Genomic DNA, 24,447 nt, shown 5'->3' on the forward strand with positions numbered 1-24,447 from the left:
GTTTCTCAGCTCCAGGGTCACAGATTCGATTCCCGGCTTGGTTCACTGTCTGTGTGGAGGCTGCATGTTCTCCCCGTGTCTGCATGGGTTTCCTCCAGGTGCTCCGGTTTCCTCCCACAGTCCAAAGATGTACAGGTTAGGTGGATTGACCATGCTAAATTGCTCTTAGAGTCCAAAACGTTTAGGTGGGGTACAGGGTTACGGGGATAGGGTGGAGGTATGGGCTTAAGCAGGGTGCTCTTTCCAAGGGCCGGTGCAGACTCGATGGGCAGAATGGCCTCCTTCTGCACTGTAAAATCTATGACCTATGAGTTAAACTGATAGGTTTCCCAAGCCTTACTGTGATGACAGATCACAGTTGCTTCCACTCAGGTAACCTTGATGAGCAGCAGCCATGGGCGGTCTTGAGTTGATATTCTTAGCAATAACTTTTGCGCTGGTTTCTATTCTCCACCTCCTTCTCAGTCCAGCATCTTAACTATAAGAGCAATTTGAAGACTCACTGTCCAGCAAAGAATAAGCAGAAGTTACTGTGGTAGCTTTTTAACTTCCTGCCTGTACATAAAATTAAAGTTTCACATCAATGGAAATAAAAATCGTGCTTTCTATGAAGGGCTGCTAATCGACCTGGCTGGTTTTACACCTGGACAGCTAGATGAAAATTTACCCAAATTTGTCAGGTAATGAATTGAATTTGAGATGTTCGCTGGTGACCAAGGCAGATCTGGATTAAGATCCAAATGTTTTTACAAAAACGCAGAATGATCAGTGGCTTCCATTGCATAACTGACAAGAAGGCATGGAGGAAAGGGTGATCAATAAACTGAAATGGAGAAAGCCAATCTTTCCATCGAACCTCCTACAGCCGTGTTATTTTTGGACCAATACAATCTGAAGTTAAAACAAAGCTGGAGATGTGTGGTATAAATATGAAATGAAAGTCACCAAGGACTATAGGCTACTCTCCCCTTTGTGTGAGAGAGCTGGCTGGTGGTGATTTTCCCTGTGGGTGCTCACTCCTTAGGTGAGGAGCAAGTTAGAGAAGGCAGGGTCTTCATGAATAACCACAGCTGGTGCAGGAATTGAACCCGTGCTGTTGACATCGCGCTGCATAATGAACCATCTGTTCAGCCAACTGAGCAAACTGACCCCCCTGGTAAAAATAGATTCTTTAGCTACCTCTTTTTATTCAGCTTCACAATTTGGATAGTTTGCCATTAGGACATGAAGCAACTAAAAATATTCACCAAAGTGTACCTCACCCCTTATCAAAACGAAGTTAAAAGCTTGGAGTGAGAACACCAAAAAAAATCACCGATGGTATTATGACTTCAATGTCAGTCATGTTGGCTGCTGCTGCAGTGGGTGGGATATGCATGTCAGACAAATGGCTTCCTAAAGTACTACTCTCCAGCCAGTTAATAACAGGAAAAAGGACATAAGGATGGCTGAGGAAATGTTTCAAGGATAACTTAAAGCAAACTCTTAAAGCGCACAACATTCATTCAGAAAACTGGGATATTTAGACACAGCTTATGCAATCTGCTATGAAGTTTAATGCCACACATTTCAAAGGAAACAGTACTAAAGTCATCACCATGGAAATCTGAGTCAGGAACAGTTAACAATGGTCATGTAATACATGTGGCTGTCTATGTGCTTCTCACATTGGCTTCCAGGGACTTTGCATCAAATACTGTTGAATAAGACTCCTTACAAACTTTTTCATTTAAAGCGGCCCAATGGTCCAGGGACATGTCACCATGGCAGCTGGGAATTGAAATTCAATTTCATTAAATTATTTTAAATAGGGACCTTGTTTCAAGAATGACTGGGAAACAACTGGATCGTTGTAAAAAACAATCTGGTCCACTAATGTCTTTACAGAAGAAGACCTGCCGTCCTTACCCAGTCTGGCCTACACGTGACTACAGACCAAAAGCAATGTGGTTGGTTCTTAAAGACCCTCTGAAATGACCTAACAATAGTTGTAATGAAGAAGGGAGCTTGTTGCCATGTTTTTAAGGTTAATAAGGAGTGGGCAATAAATGCTGGCCTTGACAACACTCACAAGCATAAATTTGTGCCCCTTTTTTAAGTGTCTGCTTTAGCCCCCGTAAATATGTTAATAGAGATATAATGTGTGTTGAGGACCATTTGGCATAATTAGTTTCAAAGAAGCAAGCCTACTTTATTCAGAATTATTCAGCCACTGTGGCCGCTGACTAAATGTGGAAATTTTTAATTTTAAAAATCTTGTGGAGCCATGAATCTTCCTTGGAGTTAAGACCAGTGCTGGTATCAAAATGACAGTATGTTGAGGAAGTCTATGCAAGAATTTCGATCATTTGGTCACTAGTTGCACAAGACAATCTAAGCTCAGAATCAGGGTGAAGGATTTGATCCCAGTGTCTATTACCCTGCAAAAAAGAAACAAAAATGCTACTTTGGAAAGTTGAAGTTGTGTTCCTTTTTAGATGTTCTTTCATAAAGGAGTGTAGGATGAATGTAAATGGTAACCTTCGAATACTATACAGTTTACATCATTTTGAAATGAGAAATCTGGTTGATAACCCAGTTTAGGACACCCTCAAGGTTAAAAAGAATGGGCAAGTACCATCATCGAATCATAGTATTCCTGACCATTCTGGCCATCAGGTCTGCACTGACCCTCTGAGCACCCTACCTAAGCGCACTCCCTCGTCCTATCCCCGTAACCCCACCTAACCAGAGCATCTTTTGAACACTGAAGGTCAATTTTAGCATGGCCAATCCATCTGACCTGCATATCTTTGGACTGGAAGAAGAAGGTGAAATAAATCAAAAGGTGGTGATAAGAAGGATGTGTTGTGATGTTCTGCGTAGAATGGGGAGTCAAGAAAGCAGGTAAAATTAAATAAAAGCAAGTATAAGAGAACAACGAGAAAGAACAATACAGCACAGGAACAGGCCCTTCGGCCCTCCAAGCCTGTACCGGTCATGATACCAACCTTTGCCAAAACTTGCAGGATCCAAGTACTGAAACATTTCCTCTATCATGTGCTTCGGCAGATACTGCTAGAATTCCACAGGAGATATGTTAGAACAGAGGATATGCGCAGATACATTGATAGAGTTACCTGGAGTTCTGAAAGGATCAGATATTAAGAGACAGTTTTCGGTGGGTGAGCAGTCTGGAATGAGGGCAGGGAGATAAAACGTTAAGTGGAAGAGATTTAGGATGGAGAATGAGAGAAACATCAAATGACATGAAAAAATGAGATAACTTTGAAAAGGTTCAATGAGAAGCAAATGATTTTACAGTGAATGGAAGATCTGACAGTTGAATTGAGGGTCATTTTGTATCTTGACAAAGATTAGGGAAATGGTCCTGAAAATAAGTGATTGTACAGCAGTGAAAAAGCATAGTTGCAGATAGAACTGTATGTATGACACGTACTCTTTAAGTTCTGTTTCTGAGTTGAAAATGAAAGCACATTATTATGTTGCAACAATAATGAACAAGACACAGCTCAGCTGTCCTTTCTCTTTCAGAAATAGCATGATGCAAATCTGTAAGGGAGCTGCCAATCTCTAAATGTATTTGGAGAAATATGGGAATTGTGACTCAATCATTTCTGATGATACTGAAAACCCTCTAGGTAGCAGGAACACTTGTCCCCTTCCAATAACAATCTCCTCTTATCTTTGTCCTATGTCTTCAAAGGATTAACTTTATCTGTAACTTACTGTTTGAAAAGACTTTCACTGTAACATTATCTACAATGCTGTAATCTAGCAACTTTCTGAAATGCCCAGTGATATTTTCTATGATGGGCAGATTACTATTATTTCTTTATAATCATGTACAAAATGAGAACATTATGACTGAGGTCTATAGCATAGAAATTACAACACAGAAGCAATCTGCATGACTCGACCAGCCCACGTATACCCATTTGAGTAGTTGGCCTTATATTATGTATCTGCTCTGTTCCCATATCTTAGAATCATAGAATTTACAGTGCAGAAGGAGGCCATTCGGCCCATTAAGTCTGCACCAGCCCTTGAAACGAGCACCCTTCTTAAGCCCACACCTCCACCCTATTACCCGTAACCCCACCTAAACGTTTTGGACACTAAGGGCAATTTAGCATGGCCAATCAACTTAACCTGCACATCTTTGGACTGGATCAAACCCACGCAGACATAGGGAGAATGCGCAGACTCCACACAGACAGTGACCTAAGCCAGGAATCGAACCTGGGACCCTGGAGCTGTGAAGCAACTATGCTAACCACTGTGCTACCGAGCTGCCCAAAAATTGGCATGACTTGCACATCACCACCTTCTTTGGTTGTTCATACACAAGCTCACAACTGCCCTGCGTAAAATGCTGCTTCCACTTTCTGTCCTTAATCATATGTCTATATCCCCTTTTTCTAGACCCAGCTACTGGAAACAATGAATTTCTATCTACACTATCCTTTCATAATTGTAGAAAAACTTAAATCGTCGCTTGAACTCCTTTTTTCTAATGGAAACAGCTCATTTTTATAAGTTTTTCTAATATAGTATTTCTTATATCTGTTATCATCCAAATAAAGCAAACTACTGCAGATTCGGGAAATCTGAGGTAAAAACAGGAAATTCTGGAAATATCCAGAATTTCTGGCAGCATCTGTCTTTCAAAAGGTTAATGGATTTCTGGGCCATCAGCCAAACCTCATTATGTATTCTTCGCTGAGAGTCCAAACATCCATTAGAGCACTAAAACACCAAAACCCCAGAGAGAAAATTGCTTGATTGATATCCAAGGCTCTCTGATCTCTGCTGTCAATTTCACAATGTTTATTTACACAATACTAAGAGGTTTCCAGTTCTTATAGGTTCAGTTATTGAAATTTTAAATTGTCTGAATGATTGGCAATTTATTGCTTCAGTCATGTGAGAGTACCTTTAAGAAATGGGTGTTTAAGAAATGTACCTTTAAGAAATGGTGTTTATCAGTGATGCCAGAGTATGGGTGGAGCTGGGCTGTCTGCCAGCATTTTACTTTCATTTTAGGCTGTTTGCTGCAAGGTGTGTTTTAGTTTCGTTTTCAGAGCTGGATAGCTGCAGTCACAGCCAGAATGTGTATTAGTCTCTCTGTAATCTAAAGACTATACATCAATCCTTTGGTGATTTAAAACTAATAACTGCTCTCAATAGTGAATTTAACCCTAATCTTCGTGTTAAAAGGGGTCTTTTGTCTTCTGAATGTTGTTTAGGGATAAAGGGTTATCTGTCGACTACTGTATTCTTTGGGGATTTATTGGTGTTGATAGTTGTTAAGATGTTTAGTGTGGGTTTATAAAATGTTAACTGGTTTCATAAATAAACATTGTTTTAATTTAAAAGTACTGTAAAGCTCTGGTTGCTACATACCTGTAGAGTGGACCGTGTGCTCCCCAGACCACAATCTATTAAAAGTCGTGTGTCAGGTGAATTCCATGATACACTTTGGGGTTTTCTAAATCGTGGCCCATAACACTTCGTAGTAAAAGAGAGTTTATTGAATTGGAAGGTTATCAATGAATGACTGTTTTTAAAACTCTTTTTAAAACACCCTACGCTCACTATTGGGTTCATTGCTTCCATACAGTGCACAGTGGGTGAATGGGCATGGAGGTGCCATAGCTTCACATGGGCTGGCATGAGGAGCCATATAGGCGGTTTGTGAGGCCTTAACTTGGCATGATGTAGTATGGATGGCGCATGGGGAGTGTATGGGGTGGGGGGGGGGGTGTGAGGGCTGAGGGCTGGAGGGTCTTTCTATTTTTATTTTAACTGGGATGAGGTCCTGCAGCACTTAGACATCCCACTTCCACATTCAACAGCCCTGCGGCTGCCTACAAACCTTTTCCCAGTTTGTCTGGCCCATCTCTAGCGCACACCCACCTCCAGCGAAATCTCGCCTTTGCGGGTACTTTCTGCCAAGGCGGAGGGGCCAAGACAGGTATTTTTCTGACTTCTGCTACCCACCTCATGGATAATAATTCAGGCCAACATTCCAAGTCAATGACTGTCCATCAGAACTAGGTGTCACGTCCCAGTACATTTATGCAGATGTGAGCTGAAATTCTCCGTCCACTCATTGATGACAGAATTCTCTGGGTATCCTGGTGGCGTGTGATGGCTTTAATGAGAAATCCCATTGACAGCAGCAGGAATAAAGAATCCCGCCGCCAGTGAACAGCGTGCCGCCTCCCGTGGCCGAGAAACACGTGGCTGGGAAACTTGAGAAACCCACTTATGGGCATCTGTCTGACGATTTACTGAAGTGTTGAATGGTCAAAAGTTGTGTTGAAATTAAAATATCCCAAACATATAAATATAGTTACAATTCATCAGCGAGAGAAAATAATTCTTCTTCTTGAAATTAATCTTTTCAAATATTAGCAGATGAAAATATAATAATTTATTGGAGGCATTAAGAAATAAAGTTGAGACTTCGGATTGAGGCCAAGGAGTGAATGGTCGCACACAGAGCAGTTCTGGCTCGAAGGCATTGGTTTGAGCTCTTTTTACCTGAAGGTGGGGGAGTTTGAAAGGAAGCTGAATGTGTGGAGGAAAAGTTCCCCCCGGGAGTGGCATGTTTGCTGGTTATCAGACCTGGCAGAAGAAGGTTAAAGACCTGGCCAAGGAACTGAAGGAGACTTGTGGAGCAATAGCATTTGGGAATATGGCGGAAGGGGAAGGGTTATTGCAAGGATGTATCACAGAAAGTTGGTTTACAGGTGCAACAGGTGATTAAGAAGGCAAATGGAATTTTGTCCTTCATTGCTAGAGGGATGGAGTTTAAGATAGGGAGGTTATGCTGCAATTGTATAAGGTGTTAGTGAGGCCACACCTGGAGTATTGTGTTCAGTTTTGGTCTCCTTGAGAAAGGACGTACTGGCACTGGAGGGTGTGCAGAGGAGATTCACGAGGTTAATCCCAGAACTGAAGGGGTTGGATTACGAGGAGAGGTTGAGTAGACTGGGACTGTACTCGTTGGAATTTAGAAGGATGAGGGGGGATCTTATCGAAACATTTAAAATTATGAAGGGAATAGATAGGATAGATGCGGGCAGGTTGTTTCCACTGGCGGGTGAAAGCAGAACTAGGGGGCATAGCCTCAAAATAAGGGGAAGTAAATTTAGGACTGAGTTTAGGAGGAACTTCTTCACCCAAAGGGTTGTGAATCTATGGAATTCCTTGCCCAGTGAAGCAGTTGAGGCTCCTTCATTAAATGTTTTTAAGGTAAAGATAGATCGTTTTTTGAAGAAAAAAGGGATTAAGGATTATGGTGTTCGGGCCGGAAAGTGGAGCTGAGTCCACAAAAGATCAGCCATGATCTCATTGAATGGCGGAGCAGGCTCGAGGGGCCAGATGGCCTACTCCTGCTCCTAGTTCTTATGTTCTTATGTAAGTTGGAAAGCCCCAGATGGAGCAGTTGATGGAGTTTATTAGAGACAGATTTTGTGAGATACATTACACCTGACATTGACAGGGAGGGTGCAGATAGTAAAAATGGACATCCTGCCAAGGTTCCTGTTTGTATTCCAGACCCTCCCAATCTTTATTCTGAAGGCCTTTTTCTGGAAGCTGGATGTAGCGATTTTGGAGTTTATATGGGCGGGGAGGGTATCTAGGGAGAAGAGGGCCTTGCTACAGAGGCGGAGGCAGAAAGGGGTTTGGTATTACCAAATTTGTTGCACTACTATTAGGCGACGAATGCGGAGAGGTTGAGGCAGTGGTGAGAAGGAGAGGGGTTAGAATTGGTCAGGATGGAGGAGGAGTCCTGTACGGGGTCCAGCCTAAAGGCCATGGTGACAGCGGCGCTACCGCTGGCACCAAGGAGGTACCCGGTGAGCCCAGTGGTACAGTCCATGATTAGGGTGTGGAACCAGTTAAGGAGACACTTCAGGATGGAGGGGATGTCGCTGCTAACAACGCTATGTGAGAACCATGGGTTTATGTTGAGGGAGACGGATAGCATATATAGGAGGTGGAGAAAGTTAGGGCTGGTGAGGGCGAGGGATTTATATCTGGAGGAGGGGCTTGTAAGTGTGGAAGAGCTGCGGCAGAGGATGGAACTGCTGAAGGAAAGCGAGATCTGATATGTACAAGTGAGGGACTTCGCACCAGAAGCCATGGAGAGAATTTCCCAAGCTGCTGTATACTGCTGTAACAGTACAACCTGTTGGATCGGTGGCTACTCCCGGGCTGGTTTAGCACAGTGGGCTAAACAGTTGGCTTGTAATGCAGAATGATGCCAGCAGCGCAGGTACAATTCCCGTACCGGCCTCCCCGAACAGGCGCCGGAATGTGGCGACTAGGGATTTTTCACAGTAGCTTCACTGAAGCCTACTTGTGGCATTAAACGATTATTATTACGTGGAAGAGGAGGCTAGGATTGGGGGTATATACGGATGGCTGGGGGGGCAGGGGGGAAGTCAGGCGGTGAGGATTAAGGAGAAATGCGAGGAGGAGCTGGGGGGGAGATAGGATGGGGTCTATGGAGTGAGGCAATGCGCAGGGTGAATTTGACCTCTTATGCGAGGTTAAGTTTGATTCAGTTTAAGGTGGTGCGTAGGGTGCATATGACTCGGGCGAGGATGAGTTGGTTCTTCCAGGGGGTCGCAGATGACTGTGAGAAGTGTGAGCGAGGACCAGCAAATCATGCGTATATGTTCTGGGGCTGTGAGAATTTGGAGAGATACTGGGAGGGGGTGTTTGGGATGGTATCAAAGATTGTGGGGGTAGAGGACCCTATCGTGGTGATTTTGGGGTATTGGAAATGCCGGAGCTGATAGAAGGGAGGAAGGTCAACGTTGTGGTATTCGCCTCTTTTAATGCCTGACGAAGGATTCTATTGGAATGGCGGTCAACAACGTTACCGGGGGTGGTGGCCTGGCTGGGGGACTTGACGACTTTCTCCGGCCGAAGAAGATTAAGTTCGAATTGAGGGGATCAGCAGAGAGATTTGAGATACAGTGGGGACTGTTTGTGACCATGTTTGAGGAATTGTTTGAGGGGGCGGGGGGGTGGGGGGGAGAGAGGGGGAGGGGTGAAAAAGAGGGGAAACCTGCACAAACTGTGAACTGTGAGGTATAGAGAATGTTTTCTGATATATTTATGTTTTCGTACCTTTGAATATGTTTGGAATAAAATACATTTTTTTTAAATTAAGGTTGAACGTTCGTACATAATATTCAGAGTTTCAATGTAGTTGTGCCACAATTGACTCTGATGACTAGGCAAGGAGATGAATTGAAACATGGTGAGGGGCATTAAGCAGTCTCGACAAGATTTTAGATTACACAGGGGTAACATTTGAAGATCCTGGAAATGCGAAACTCCATCACTGAGTTCTGCTGAATAAATATACAGAAATCCTATGAGCCTCTGGAATAACAATATATAATATTTGGGCTTCCTTTGAATCATCCTATCCAGAATTTCCAAAAGCCACTCATAAATCATTTTCAATTTCTTCATTTCTGAGAAAGGAGATTACAATCCTTTCTCTGCTTGCTTGGATGAATCACTCACTGACAATTTATTATTTTTATCTGCGTTTTATGTTAGTAGGAATGATCACAAAGCAGTAAGTTAGATTTCAGGTTCCGAAGATCATAAAGCACAAGAGCAAAGCTCAGTCTATAACTGTCACATAAACCCCAAGATTGATTCACTGCTTTACTCCAAATAATCTATTTATCACACCAACTATTGCGTGAAGTACACCAGCAAGGATAATTTCCTTTGCACAATATGTTGTTCTACTTTTCACTATTTTGCTCTTTCTGACCAAACTGAGTTACGGAATGTGAGATCTAAGTTATTGCCATGTGATCGCCCCTCCTAACAGAGAGTGCAGAGAAAAATAACCCCCAAATAAACTGGAAGGAAGAGGGAGCAAAAAGAGTACAGAGAATAGGTTTTACAAAGTGTGTAGGAGTCTTTTTTTAACCTGGCATGTAAAATCTCAACAAGGGGCGGTGGGATCTTTCTATTTTATTAATTTAAAAGATGGGGGTGTCGCAGGCTAGGCCAACATTTAAAGCCTGCCCCTAATTGCCCTTGAGCATTTGTACGTAATATTCAGAGTTTGAGAAGAGCCGCAATCTTGGACTCACTGGAGTCCATGTGTTGTAGGTACACCCACAGTGCTGCTAGGGAGGGAGCTCTAGGATTTTTAACCCAGCCACGGTGAAGGATATATTTCCAAAGCAGGATGGTGAATGACTTGGAAGGGAACTCTAGGGCGGCACGCTTGCACAGGGGTTAGCATTGTTGCTTCACAGCATCAGGGACCCGGGTTCGAGTTCCGGCTTTGGGTCTTTGCAGAGTCTGCCAGTTCTCTCCATGTCTACGTGGGTTTCCTCCGGGTGCTCCGGTTTCCTCCCATAAGTTCCGAAAGACGTGCTGTTAGGTGAATTGGACATTCTGGATTCTCCCTCAGTGTACCCGAACAGGCGCCGTGGTGTGGCGACTCGGGGCTTTTCATAGTAACTACATTGCAGTGTTAATTTAAGCCTACTTGTGACACTAATAAAGATTCCTATTATTAATTAGGGGAAATGAATCAGAACAGATCAGTGAAGGAAACGGAGGCAACATCAAGACATGAGTGATCACAAAATAAGACAGTTAAGATAAAAATTAAGAAATGCAGAGGCCAATCAAGGACTAATGTAATAAATTGGGGGGAAAAGCAGATTTTAAGTAGATTCGAAGGGAACTAGGGAAAATAAACAAAAAAAAAATTGCTGATCTGCAAATAAAGAGAACAGAAGTAGAAAGCATTTAAAATACTGATCAATAGAATCCAACATCAACAACAAGGTATTCAGCAGTGCCTTTACTGTAATAAAACTCCCCATGATGCTCCACAGGAGCATTATAAAACAAACTATGTGTTGATCTACGTAAAGATATTTAGTCAGAAGACTAATAGCTTGATGAAGGGGTAGGAAGAATCTTAAAGGAGGAAAACAAGCTAAAGAGGCAATTCAGAGTTTAGGGTCAAGGCAACTGAAAGTACAGCCACCAACCCTGAATGAAAAAAACAATATAACGGGGAAATAAGAATTCCTGCCTGAACTCGTCTTGTGCATTTTAGCATGGAACACCAATAAAACGGGGAAATAAGAATACTGGTCCAAAATGTTTTTTCTTCCTTCTGAGAATGTGTGAGTGATTAAAATCAAAAAATTCAAGAGGCGGAATTGGATGAGTGCAGATATCTTGGAGAGCCATTGGACTGAAGGAAGAGAGACCAGTGGGATTTGAAAACAGATTTCAGCAACGACTGGGTGGCAAGCTAGGTGTGGGGGGGTGGGTCCAATAAAATGCCAGGGGACCAAATTGGGACAGCTCCCTCGTGCAATCCTTTTGCCAGGCTCATTATACCAGTAGTGGGAAAGGTAGAAGTTCAGTGCTGCCCTCTGGATTTTGCCAATTAAAGGCCCAATTGAGGGCCAACCTCCTAGGCTGCCAGAATTTAGCATCTCCCACCCCTCCCATCCTCCGCCACTCCATGCAAGGAGGCAGCTCCCCCAGTGGATAGCCAGTGGAGGTGGAAGCTCTGTGGCCCAAGGAAGGAGCCCCAAAAGCAAGGGACACCTTTCGGCCCCAATGCTGTTGTTTGAAGCGGTTACCCTTCCGATTGCTGAGGCTCGCCTGCGTGGCCACAGCAGCGAGAAGAGTTTCAGAAAACCTTAAGCTTATGGAGGTTAGAATCAGAGGGCATTGGAATAGTCAAGTCTAAAAATAATAAAGACATAAATTAGGTTTTCAGCAGCAGATGAGCTTTGATGACTGCAATGTTACAGAGGTGGAATTAGACGATCTTAGAGATGGTACAAATATGACGTCAGAAGTTTATCTCAGGGTTAAATGTGACGTCAAGGTTGCGACAGACGGGTTTAGTCTCCAACTGTAGCCAGGGAGAGGGATGACGTTAGTGCCTAGGGAATGGAGCAGGTACTAAAAACAAGGTTTAATTCAGGGAAATTTCAACTGACCCAGTACAGGATGTCAGATAAGCTGTTTGATATTTTGGCAAGAGTGAAGGAATCAAGAGAGAAGGTGGTATGAGAGAGCTGAGTATCGTCGGTATACAAGTGAAAATAATGCAGTGCCTTCAGATGATGGCACTGGGAGGCAGCATGTAGATGAGAAATAGGAAGGAGGAAAGAATAAATTATTGGGGAACACCAGAGGTGATGGTATGGGAGTGTGAGGAGAACCCATTTCAAGTAATACTTTAGCTATGAAATCCAGAATAAATAGATTCCAGTGAAAAACAAGAACAAACGGGTCAGTAATAAAAATTGTGGATGAATAAAGAAATCAAGGGAATTTTCAAGTAAAAGAACAAGGCATAAAAGCAGATGATAACAAAAGGGAATATGAAAAAACTAGGAAAGCAAACGAGAGCCACAAAATTAAATTGTTAAAGAATATGAAAATAAATTGTATTCCAGACACAAATAATAAAACAAAAATGGTGGCAGTGATAGGGCCATATGATAAACTCACAGGTAAGGACAGTGAGATAGCTGTAAATTAGCTGAATAATTGCCTGCCTGCTTAGTGGTGGGCCGGAGCCATCCCAGGTGGCAAAGCCAGGTTGGTTCACAACGTTACCCAGGCCTGAAAATAAGAGTCAGCCCGTGTGATAGTTACTCAATTGTAAAGCCCTTCAATATTACTCTCAGTGGCATCATTCACACTGCAAGGTTGATCAGGAGAATGCAATTTTCCACAACAGGTTTCTAGCTTTCAGCAACTGATAACCGATTTCCCTTAATCCACCTGTTCACCTCATGTATTTGGACAGAGTGGGTATTTCCCTCTCCTGTTATAATTCAACAACAAACCCCAATTCAGTCCAATTTTAGAATTTATGTTTTTTTTTGTCAAAACTAGGAATAAACCAAAGGATCCTTTATTGTAACATTGCGTAGACAGATATACTGACGAGCCAGAGACTGCCAGTATTTGATATGGAAAATGTGAGCTTTTCAGTAAAATCTGATTGTGGCTCACGAAAAAAGACAAACAAATTATTGAAATGAGAACCCAGTGAAAAATGTTTTTTTGTTTATTGTTGCATTTACAATGTTTTCTTCTAATAAAAGTAAAACAGCTTGTGAAATCAGGAGGAAATGATTGAAGTGAGCCAAAAAGGTTAAGCAATCAGGTGTGCAGGAAGTTTATAGGAATACAAGAGAGTCAAGTGGTTGCGTGAACAGATTAAATTTGTAGGTATCCATTGAATCCGTACAGTGCAGAAGGAGGCCATTTAGCCCATCGTGTCTGCACCGGCCCTCAGAAAGAACAGCCTACTTAGGCCCGCTCCCCTGCCCTATCTATTAGGTGCAACCCCACCTAATCTGCACATCTTTGGACTGCGGGAGGAAACCAGAGCACCCAGAGGAAACCCATGCAAACTCTGGGAGAAAATGCCAACTCCACACAGACAGTCACCCAAGGCTGGAATGGGACCCAGGTCCCTGGCGTTGTGAGGCAGCAGTGCTAACCAATGTGTCACAGTGCTGCCCAAGGGTAGTTAAATAATTTATAATAAAAATGTGAACTAGGCTGCTATGCTTTTACAAGCTTTTTTTTATTTGCAACTTTAAAAATTAGACTGCACTAATTTACTTTGAAGGTATTGGAAATTAAACCTGACAAGAAACTGTTGTTAGATAACTGCAGCTGATAGAAGAAATATTTAAAGACAAGAATTACACTTGCAGATTTCAAAATTAGATTTTACCGGTTTAAAGGTTCTTATTTCTAGAACTTTTAAGAAGTCTTACAACACCAGGTTAAAGTCCAATAGGTTTGTTTTGAATCACTAGCTTTAGGAGCACTGCTCCTTCCTCAGGTGAATGAGGAGGTGGGTTCCAGAAACACATATATAGACAAAGTCAAAGATGCAATAGGATATTTAGAATGCAAGTCTTTGCAGCTAATTAAGTCTACAGGTTAAAGAGATGTGAATTGGCTCAAGCCAGGGCAGTTGGTACGATTTCGCAAGCCCAGGCGAGATGGTGAGGGATGAATGTAATGCAAAGTGAATCCAAGGTCCCGGTTCAGGACGTACTCATTTGCGCGGAACTTGGCTACAAGTTTCTGCTCGGCGATTCTGCATTGTTCCCTCTCACCAGTTGCTCCATCTGGACCTGTAGACTTAATTACCTGCAAAGACTTGCAGTGCTCCAAAAGCTAGTGATTCGAAACAAACTTGTTGGACATTAACGTGGACCGGGATTCTCCCCTACCCGGCGGGGCGGGGTCCCAGCATGATGGAGTGGCGTGAACCACTCCGGCGTCGGGCTGCCCCAAAGGTGCGGAAGTCTCCGCACCTTTAGGGGCCAAGCCCTCACATTGAGGGGCTGGCACTACGCCGGCTGGCGTAGACAGCCTTTAGCGCCACGCCAGCCGGGGCCGAAAGGACTTCGCCGGCCGGCGTAAGTCCGCACATGCGCTGGAGCATCAGCGGCTGCTGACGTCATCCCCGCGCATGCGCAGGGGAGGCGGTCACTACCGCCTCCACCATGGTGAAGACTATGGTGAAGGTGGAAGGAAAAGAGTGCCCCCACGGCACAGGCCCGCTCGCCGATCGGTGGACCCCGATCGCGGGCCAGGCCACCGTGGGGGCACCTCCCGGGGCCAGATCGCCCCGCGTCCCCCTCCCCCCCACCCCCCAGGACCCCAGAGCCCGCTAGTCCCACCGGTCAGATAGGTGTTTTGATTCCCGCCGGCGGGAGAGGCTTGACAGCGGCAGGACTTCGGCCCATCGGGCCCGGAGAATCACCGGGGGGGTTGGCCGCCGACCGGCACGGCGTGATTCCCGTCCCCACCGAATCTCTGGTGGCGGAGAATTCTGAACACAGCGGGGGCGGGATTGACGCCGGCCCCCGGGATTCTCCGACCCTTCCCCCCCGGTGTTGAAAGACGTCTTACTGTGTTCACCCCAGTCCAACGCTGGCATCTCCACATCATAGAGCTTTTAAGATCAGGAACTGAAATCTTATGTATCCTCAAGTACAAGCCATAGGGCGCAATTCTCCGCACTCACGACGGTGCGGAGAATAGCGGGGTTCGTAAATTTTTACGGTCACGCTAGTCTGACGCCCTCCCGCTATTCTCCCCCCCCCCCCCACGCCCGACTCCCGACACGAATCGCTGCCGCCGTTTTTTTACGGCCAGCAGCGATTCTCAGCTGGCCGATGGGCCGAAGTCCAAGCCCTTTACGGCTGTTTTTACGAACGGCAAACACACCTGGTCTGGCCGTTCGTAAAAACGGCTGTAAAGTCCCGATTTTGAAAACCATGGCACCGATTGGCACGGCAGTACCACGGCCGTGCCAAGGGTGCCATGGGCCCGCGATCGGTGGGCACCGATCGCGGGCAGCGGGTCCGATTCCCGCGCATTCTTTGTCCTTCCGCCGCCCCGCTGTATCACTTCGCAGGGCGGCTGAGGGGCATCCCGGCCCGCGCATGCGCGGGTTTCACGCAAATGTGCGATGACGTCATCCGCGCATGCGCGGGTTGGAGTCTTCCAATCTGCGCATGCGCGGCTGACGTCATGTGACGCGTCAGCCGGCGCAAACTCTGGCAAGCGGGCTTAACGAAATTCGTTATGCCGGAGTTCACGGCCGCGGCATACTAGCCCCGACCGGGGACCAGAATCGGTTCCCGGTCGGGGAGGGGGAGGCTGGCGTCAAACCCGCCCGGATTTGATGCCAGCCTTACAATTTCTCCCTGTCTGGGAGAATCGCGCCCATAGACTTTCCAAAATCTGCTGATTTTGATTATTTTTTATGGTTAACTTTCCCCTTAAGAATCTCTCAGCAAATGTAACAGGAAATTGGGGTACTTAAATTTACACTTAAATTTGTTTTGATATTTATTTCGCAAAGTCTGGGATTTCCTGCTATTAACTTTTTCCTAGCCGACTGGAGTTGACAATTAAGGGCAACACAGAGCCTTGCTTTAAATTAAGATCATAGACATCCAAAAGTGATGCGGGAACTAAGAGACGCGATTCAAGGTGACAGTGAATGGAAGAGAATTACTGATAGGAAGCTGGTAACCCAGGTGCCAATTTAACGCAGGAGAGAGATAAGGCACCCCTGATAATACAGAAATAATACAATACACAGAAAAGAGATAAGGATGCAGCGATTGGTATAAAGTGCAAAGCATGAGATTGCAAAGCTTCAATGTCTCACTGTTATAAAAATAGAAGCATATAGTTTTATTCTGTATTAACTGCTAATGTGCCCCATTGGACGGAGTTTGTGTGCTTCCGCATGGTTGGCCCCAAACAGGTCATATGGTCAGCAGGGCTCACGCCATTAAAAGGGCTATGAGTCCACATCTCTCCCACCCTTAAATCCCTTAATACACTTCCCCATAACTGTACAAAAGTTGCAATTGTTAACAGGGACAACCGAGGAAATTGAGTCCATCAGAACGTCAATTGGGCCGGAGCCCTCCGGGTATTCCCGGACCTCTGAAGCCCAGTCATAGGTTTGGCACTCCTTTGAATGATTGTGTGGTCCACAGTTGATGCCACCTCAGGTAGGATCAGTTCAACAATGGGCAAATTAACCTCACCTGCCTCGGAAGGTGCAGCTGTTTGAACAGTGGTGAGAGCCCCTAGCTTCCTATGACTGGACAGAGTTACAGGAGTATTCACAGAGCTTGCCAGACTCATCGACTCCAAGCCGGGGGTCACAACCCCTGACTTCTCAGGTGTCAATGAACTTCTTACTGGTCTCCCTGTTAACATCGACCACAACCGGGCCACAAACTGTCCTTCTAACCAAAATGAACCTGCTGTGGAATTTCGGACTAAAGCTGGGTCTCCCACCCGGAACGACCGGTCCTCGTTCTGCTCTGACCTTTGAGTCTTCTGAGAGGCCTGACGTGCTTCCACCCACTCTGCCAAATGTGGAAATACCAGATCCAATCAGGTTCTCAACCAACAGCCCATGAGCATCTCAGCTCCTATGGCCCCCATAGATGAATGAGGGGTTGAGTTGTACAGCAACAAAAAATTAGCTAACCTCTGGTGAAGTGATTTATCTGACTGATGTTCATGGAATGCTTGAAAGTTTGAATATCCCACTCAGCGAGACCGTTCGACGCTACGTGGTGTGTCATATACTATTCACTCTCACAAAATGCTGGAAGTCATCGCCAGTGAGGGGAATGCCATTGTCTGAAATGATAGTTTCAGGAAACTCATGAATGGCAAATACTCGGCGCAAGGCCTCTACCATAGCTGCTGAGGTAGTGCTCCCCATCTCCTGGACCAATTGCCTATTTGAGTGGGCATCTACCAGCACCAAAAACATCTTTCCCAAAATCAAGCCCACATAATCCACGTGGACCCTGGTCCACAGATGACCTGGCCATTCCCAAGGGTGTAGTAATGTGGAAGGTGGAAAATATTGCTGCATTTGGCAAGGACAGCACTGTTGTATGAACTGTTCAATGGCTTTGTCTATTCCTGACCACCAGACATAACTGCGCACCTACAACTTCACCTTTGTTTGCCCTGGATGGGCATTGTACAACTCGTGAAGGAGGGGCCACCTAGGCTGAGGTGGGACATCACTTGTGATCCCCAGAGAATTATGTCATCTTCACATGCCAACTAGTCTTGATGTGTGAAATAGGCCTTAAGCAGTTCAGACTTCTCGTATTGCCACCCTCCTCGTATTGGTTTCCTTTTGGAATAATAGTCTCATGGAGTCCAGCTGCAGATACGCCTGAGGATACTGGCAGGATGTCTAGGAGGTTTAGGGCTAGAATGTTCTCCTGGGCTACCGATTGTGGCGGAATGCTCTTAGCTAAGGACAGGCGACTTAATGCATCTGCGTTAGCAATTTGCGTCCCAGGTCAGTGCTGAAAAGCATAGTTGTAAGCTTTCAACAGCACGGCCCAACACTGCATCCATGCTGAGGCTATGGGTAGTATGGGCTTATCTTTCCTTAACAGGCCCAATAATGACTTATGATCAGTCACTATGTCAAACCATCGACCGTAAACATATTGGCGGAATTTCTTCACATTGAATATAACCACTCGCGGCAACGTGCTTGAATGTGTCCCGTTCGGTTGCAACAGAAGCATACAAACTCTCAAACAGGGCATGTCTCCTGGAGATGGTCCCCTCCACATCTGATTCGGTTTAAGAACCTGATTCCTTCCGCCTCCTTGGGTTTCGGTCCTGTCCCGAGGACCGTGTCTGACTCTGAGCTGTGCCTGTTGATCCTGCTGCTCGTGGCCGTTCTGCCCCACACTTGGTTAACCTCCCCTTAGCCAAGCTTTGAAGCTCAGTGGTGCCATTTTCAGTGCACTCCGTCGCCTGAGCAATCTCAATCACTTTTTCCCAACGTAACTGTGGTCTCCACTAGAAGCTTTGTTGGATATTAAGGTTATGATCCCACAAACCAACCGGTCACAAAATATGTCACTAAGCGTGGCCCCAAACTCTGTGCTAAGCAAGCTAGCAGAGTCTGTCTATGAAGGCTGAGACAGTCTCTTTATGGTCCCTCACTGCAGAGTTAAAATTATAACATTGGAGGATAATCGAGGGTCTTGGGTTGAAATGCTCTTTAACTAATTTCGCTATCTGGTCAAAAGTCTTTGAGTCGGGTGCCTCCGGGGACACAAGGTTCCTAATCAAATTACAGGTCTGGAACCTGCTAACTGTCAGATATATCACCTTCTGCTTGTCCTCGATTGTGACCTTGTTCATGATAAAGAAGAAACGGAACTGTTCGATCTACTGACTCCATGACTTAATCCCTTGGTCAAATGGGCCTATTTCCCCAATGATACACATTTCAACTCTCAGTTTAAATGCTTCTGACTCTTATTGGAGCTTTTCTGTTTTCTCAACTGTCTCTTCCTTCCCCCCTCAATTCACAACGCCTATCGGCTGCTCCTGAAATGTTTTACCTTTTTGCCAATAAGGTGTCTCAAGACATACACCGGAGGCTTCCAGTAGTAAATAAAGAGGTTTATTGATGAAAGACAAAGACAGTTAGTTAACAGGCACAGAACACCATACACAGGTCTTCACTATCAGGTCCCTGGCCCACTTTGCCCGGGATCCTGCTCCCAAAGCCCTGCGCAAACTCCCCATTAGCTGGGGTCCACGTGCTCCCGTGCAATCAACCCCAAGCTGGTCACACAGTCAGTAGAGCTCACCCCCTTAAAGGGGCTATGCTACCACATGAAAGCATGAAAGCAGAGTTAGCTAAAGTGAACTGGCAAATTAGATCAAGAGATAGGTCAATAGAGATTCAGTGGTGGACATTTAAAGGGATATTTCAGAATACACAGAATAGATACATTCCAACAAGAAAGGAAAATTTGAAGGGGAGAACCCGCTATCCGTGGTTAACTAAAAAAGTAGATAACACCAAACTTAAAGAAGAAGCATATAATTGTACACAGATGGGTGGCAGGTCAGAAGATTGGTTAGAATATAAAGAAACAGCAAGAAATTACCCAAAATATTGACAAGGCAGGAAAAATTAGAGTATAAGATAAAGCTTGCTCGAAGTCTCCAGCCGCTTACTGGCGGTGGCATTCTCTGGTCTATCGAACAGTGCAGCCCTGCCCGTGAGTTTCATGGCGGCGTGGATTGGCTTCGATGGGCAATCCCATTGACAAGCTGCAAATTATCCATCCTCACAAGCAGCAGTAGCGGGGCGCACACGCAACGGAGAATCACGGCCATAAGGACAGATAGTAAGAGTTTTTCTGGACATGATTCAGCAGCCTCATTGTGCCAGACTCATGAGGCCTCGCAATCTGGATTTCACTCTCACTGGGCGAGATCCAGGCACGTATATTTAAATGATCCATTAAGCTCATTTAAATATGTGTTCGCCTAATTCACCCAGGACCCAGGATTCCCCGGCTTCGCCAGCAAGGCCTCAACCTCATTCACAAAGTCATGTTGGCATCTTAAGGATGTCTTGCTGGGGAGTTGAGCCCCTGGGTGGTCGGGGACAGGACAGTGTGGCACTGGAAAATAGCAAATGTAATTCCTTTATTCAAAAGGGGAGGGAGGCAGAAAGTAGAAAACTGCAGGGCAGTTAGCTTGACCTCTGTCACGGGGAATATGTCAGAAGCTATTGTTAAAGATGTTATAGTGAGGCACTTGGAAAAATTCAGGGTAATCAGGCAGAGTCAACATGGTTTCGTGAAAGGGAAATCATGTTTAACCAATTTCTTAGATGCTTTGGAGGAATAACATGTGCTGTGGATAAAGGGCATCTGCTCAATTTAGATTTCCAGAAGGTATTTGAGAAGTTGCCACACCAAAGGTTATTGTGAAAAATAAACGCTCATGGTGTAGGAAGTAACATATTGGCATGGATAGAAGATTGGCTTGCTAAGAGGAAGCAGAGGATAGATAGAAGTGGATTTTTTCTGGTTGGCAAGATGTAATGAGTGGTGTGCCACAGGAATCAATGCTGGAATCAACTATGTTGCGATCTGTGACCTTGTCTTTGCAATGATTCATGCAGAAGCACGGTAGCATGGTGGTTAGCATAAATGCTTCACAGCTCCAGGGTCCCAGGTTCGATTCTCCGCTGGGTCACTGTCTGTGCGGAGTCTGCACATCCTCCCCGTGTGTGCGTGGGTTTCCTCCGGGTGCTCCGGTTTCCTCCCACAGTTCAAAGATGTGCGGGTTAGGTGGATTGGCCATGCTAAATTGCCCTTAGTGTCCTAAAAAAAAAATAAGGTTAATGGGGGGGGGGGGTTGTTGGTTTACGGGTATAGGGTGGATACGTGGGTTTGAGTAGGGTGATCATTGCTCGGCACAACATCGAGGGCCGAAGGGCCTGTTCTGTGCTGTACTGTTCTATGTTCTAGAACTGCTGGTGACTTAACGAGAATGATTGTTTATTGATGTATACGTGGTAAGGTAACAATCAGAATGCCATACAGACTAAGTTACTGATTGAATTACATAGACTCTCCTGGGACTACTCTTATGTGCGACTGTCCTTTTTTTAAAATAATTTTTATTGGAATTTTTTACAGAAAATATAAAAATATAACAACAAGTATAGCAACAAGCAGTAATATGCAACTAATAGCCCCATAACACCCACAATACCCCCCAAACTGTAACATCACATGTATCACACTCCCCCCACCCCACCCCCACCACAAGAGAACTTAACCATAAAATAAAATTAAATAAATCAAATTTAAATAAAATAAGCAAACATAATCAACGTTCCCCCCCCCCCCCCTCCCCCGGGTTGCTGCTGCTACTGTCCCAGTACCCTATCGTTGAGCCAGAAAGTCGAGGAAAGGTTGCCGTTTAAAGAACCCTTGCACCAATCCTCTCAGGGCGAATTTGACCTTCTCAAGCTTAATGAAGCCCGCTATGTAATTGATCCAGGTCTCCACGCTTGGGGGCCCCGCGTCCTTCCATTGTAGCAAAATCCTTCGCCGGGCTACTAGGGACGCAAAGGCCAGCACACCGGCCTCTTTCGCCTCCTGCACTCCCGGCTCTACCCCAACCCCAAAGATCGCGAGTCCCCATCCTATGTGCCACTGTCCTTGTATATGCCTTACAACCTTCTGACGAGATCCAGATGTCACATGACTGATGTCTGCCGCCACCTGCTGGTGGGAAGACGTATTGCTGAGTCTATACAATATTATTCACAGGCATATCACCACAAACTGTTTACAATTTGTATAAATTACTTGGATGAAGTGATGTATGGAATGGCTGCCAATTCGCAGCTGACACAAAGATAGCTGGGAAAATAAGTTGTGAAGAGGACATAAGAAGGCTACAAAACGATATAGATACGTTAAGTGACTGGGCAAAGATCTGGCAAATGGTGTATACTGTGGGAAGTGTGAAATTGTCCATTTTGGCAGGAAAAATAAAAAAGAATTATATTATCTAAATGGTGAGAGATTGCGGAGCTCTGAGATGCAGAAGGATCGAGGTGTCCTTGTGCATTAATCACAAAAAGTTGCTATACTGGCACAGCACGTAATTAGGAAAGCTCATGAAATAAGGCGACCAATACTGCACATAGTACTCCAGATGTAGTCTCACCAACACCCTGTATAACTGAAACATAACCTCCCTATTGTATTCAAATCCCCTTGCAATTTATTTGGGCATTGGTGAGACCGCATCTGGAGTACTATATACAGTATTGGTCTCCTTACTTAAGGAAGGATGTAAATGCTTTGGATACAGTTCAGACAAGGTTCACCAGATTAGTACCTGGAATGTGTGGGTAGCACACTGGGCTAAATCGCTGGCTTTTAAAGCAGACCAAGGCAGGCCAGCAGCATGGTTCAATTCCTGTACCAGCCTCCCCGAACAGGCGCCGGAATGTGGTGACTAGGGGCTTTTCACAGTAACTTCATTGAAGCCTACTCGTGACAATAAGCGATTTTCATTTCATTTCATTTCATTTGAAAGGTTGGGCAGTCTAGGCCATATCCACTGGGGTTTAAAAGAGTAAGAAGTAACTTAATTAAAACATATATTGGGCTGGATTCTCCACCCCGCAGCACCACATTTCTGCCCCAACCCGCTGGCGGGATTCTCCGTTATGCCGGATGGTCAATGGGATTTCCCATTGTGGGGCAGCCCCACACCGTCGGGAAACCCCTGGGTGCCGGCAAAACGGAGCATCCCGCCGGCAGAGAATGAAGTGTGGGGTGCCACTGTTTAAAAATAAGGGGTCACTCATTTAGGGTAGAGATCAGGAGAATTTTTTTTCTTTCAGAGGGTCATGAATCTTTGAAACTCTCATCCTCAAAAGGCGGAAGAAGCAGAGTCTTTGAATATTTCTAGACAGAATTAGGCAGATTCTTGAGAAACAAGGGGCCGATAGATTATTGGGGGTAGGTGGGAATGTGGCGCTGAGATTGAATTCAGATGAGCAATGATCTGTTTGAATGATTGAGCGGGTTCTAAGGGCCAAGTGACCTACTCTTGCTTCTAATTCGTATGTTTGTATCAAAAGATACCCCATCCTCTCAATATTTTTAATATTTTCATCTCTGTTGGGTTTTGTTTTGCAAGATTACACTTAAGATGCAAGCCTGCACAAAACCTGAATCTGAGACGCAAGTCAAATATCGTTAGAATAAATAAAACTTCTTTATCGCTGTTTAGCATGAAAATATGTGTCTTTTGTGTCATTTTTCTCACCAGGCTCCAACACATTTGAAGATGCTGGAAATTATATCAAGACTCAATACCTGAATCTCAACTTGCGACAAGATGTGAAAGAGATTTACTCTCATATGACTTGTGCTACAGATACACAGAATGTTAAGTTTGTGTTTGATGCAGTAGCAGATATAATCATCAAGGAAAATCTGAAGGGCTGTGGTCTCTTCTGATCACTTCCATTTCTGCTTCCTGACACACCTCTGCAGAAAAAACCATTACTTTCACATCGATAATTATGAATATGCAGAAATTACAAGAGCTTGTCACTATATAATTATAACTTCACGGTGGATTATTAAATGTTATGTCCATGGAAGATTTTGATTTTCAGCCTTAAAATAAAGTATAATATTTTCCACAACTCTGGACCCAATCGAGGCAGTTGAAGCTTTTCTTTCCTGGTTTACTGCCTCTTTGTAGGTAGGATTGGACTTCACTTTATTTTCTCACTGGCCAGATAATATTGTTTGAACTTCAGGATGAGAAAAATATTTCAAAGGAATAATAAAAGCACCTTTGACCCCGAGGCAGGGACAGGCTGTAAAAAGGCTGCGAAAGATAAGGTTCAGTGAGAAAGTAAGATTGAAATTCTATGAAAGAAATGGAGACTGTAAGATGAATGCGACAATGATAGCTGCAAACTAATGAGTTAATTTGTTTTTCAATCAATATAGTAACAGAGTGAGACTCATTGCTGAGGGGACTCTTCCAGCTGAGGTTACGTGTCTTTGCCTTCTGTGCCGCAAACCTGCTCTGGAATTTCCTCCTCAAATCTTTCTACCTATGTACCTATTAGAACCAGCAGAGGGCAGCAGAGCAGAGCTACTGATCAGCTGTTCTGGGGAAATTTGCATACGTGCAGTGCGGTCAGCCTAAGTTGAAGGTGAACCTGCGAAGAAGACCCAAGGAGTTTGAGTAAAGGCAAGCAACCAGCAGAGGGCAGCAGAGCAGAGCTACTGATCAGCTGTTCTGGGGAAATTTGCATACGTGCAGTGCGGTCAGCCTAAGTTGAAGGTGGTTTGTGGAGGGGCTGTTGGCAAGTGACAGTTAAACCCGAAACACTTTGTGAGTGTTTCCCACCCTACCTCCTCCTCTAACCAACCCCCCCACCCCACGGTGGTTGGGAAGCGGGAGCAGGGGCCTGTCGTGAAGGTGAGTGAGTGC

The 24,447-nt window shown here is 44.9% G+C and overlaps 1 protein-coding gene across 2 annotated transcripts in view; it reads left to right on the forward strand.

Moving 5' to 3' along the window:
• The window catches only part of LOC119973418 (guanine nucleotide-binding protein G(t) subunit alpha-2-like), a 105,479-nt gene extending 81,424 nt beyond the window's left edge, over positions 1–24,055 (forward strand). For both annotated transcript variants that reach the window (XM_038811501.1, XM_038811502.1), the window contains exon 8: positions 23,263–24,055. In XM_038811501.1, the coding sequence (XP_038667429.1) occupies positions 23,263–23,453 (191 nt within the window). In that variant the 3' untranslated portion in view covers positions 23,454–24,055. The remainder of the gene's footprint in view (positions 1–23,262) is intronic.
• Positions 24,056–24,447: the final 392 nt, after the last annotated feature.

The sequence above is a fragment of the Scyliorhinus canicula genome, chromosome 11 (genome assembly GCF_902713615.1).
Source record: "Scyliorhinus canicula chromosome 11, sScyCan1.1, whole genome shotgun sequence".
NCBI lineage: Eukaryota > Metazoa > Chordata > Chondrichthyes > Carcharhiniformes > Scyliorhinidae > Scyliorhinus > Scyliorhinus canicula.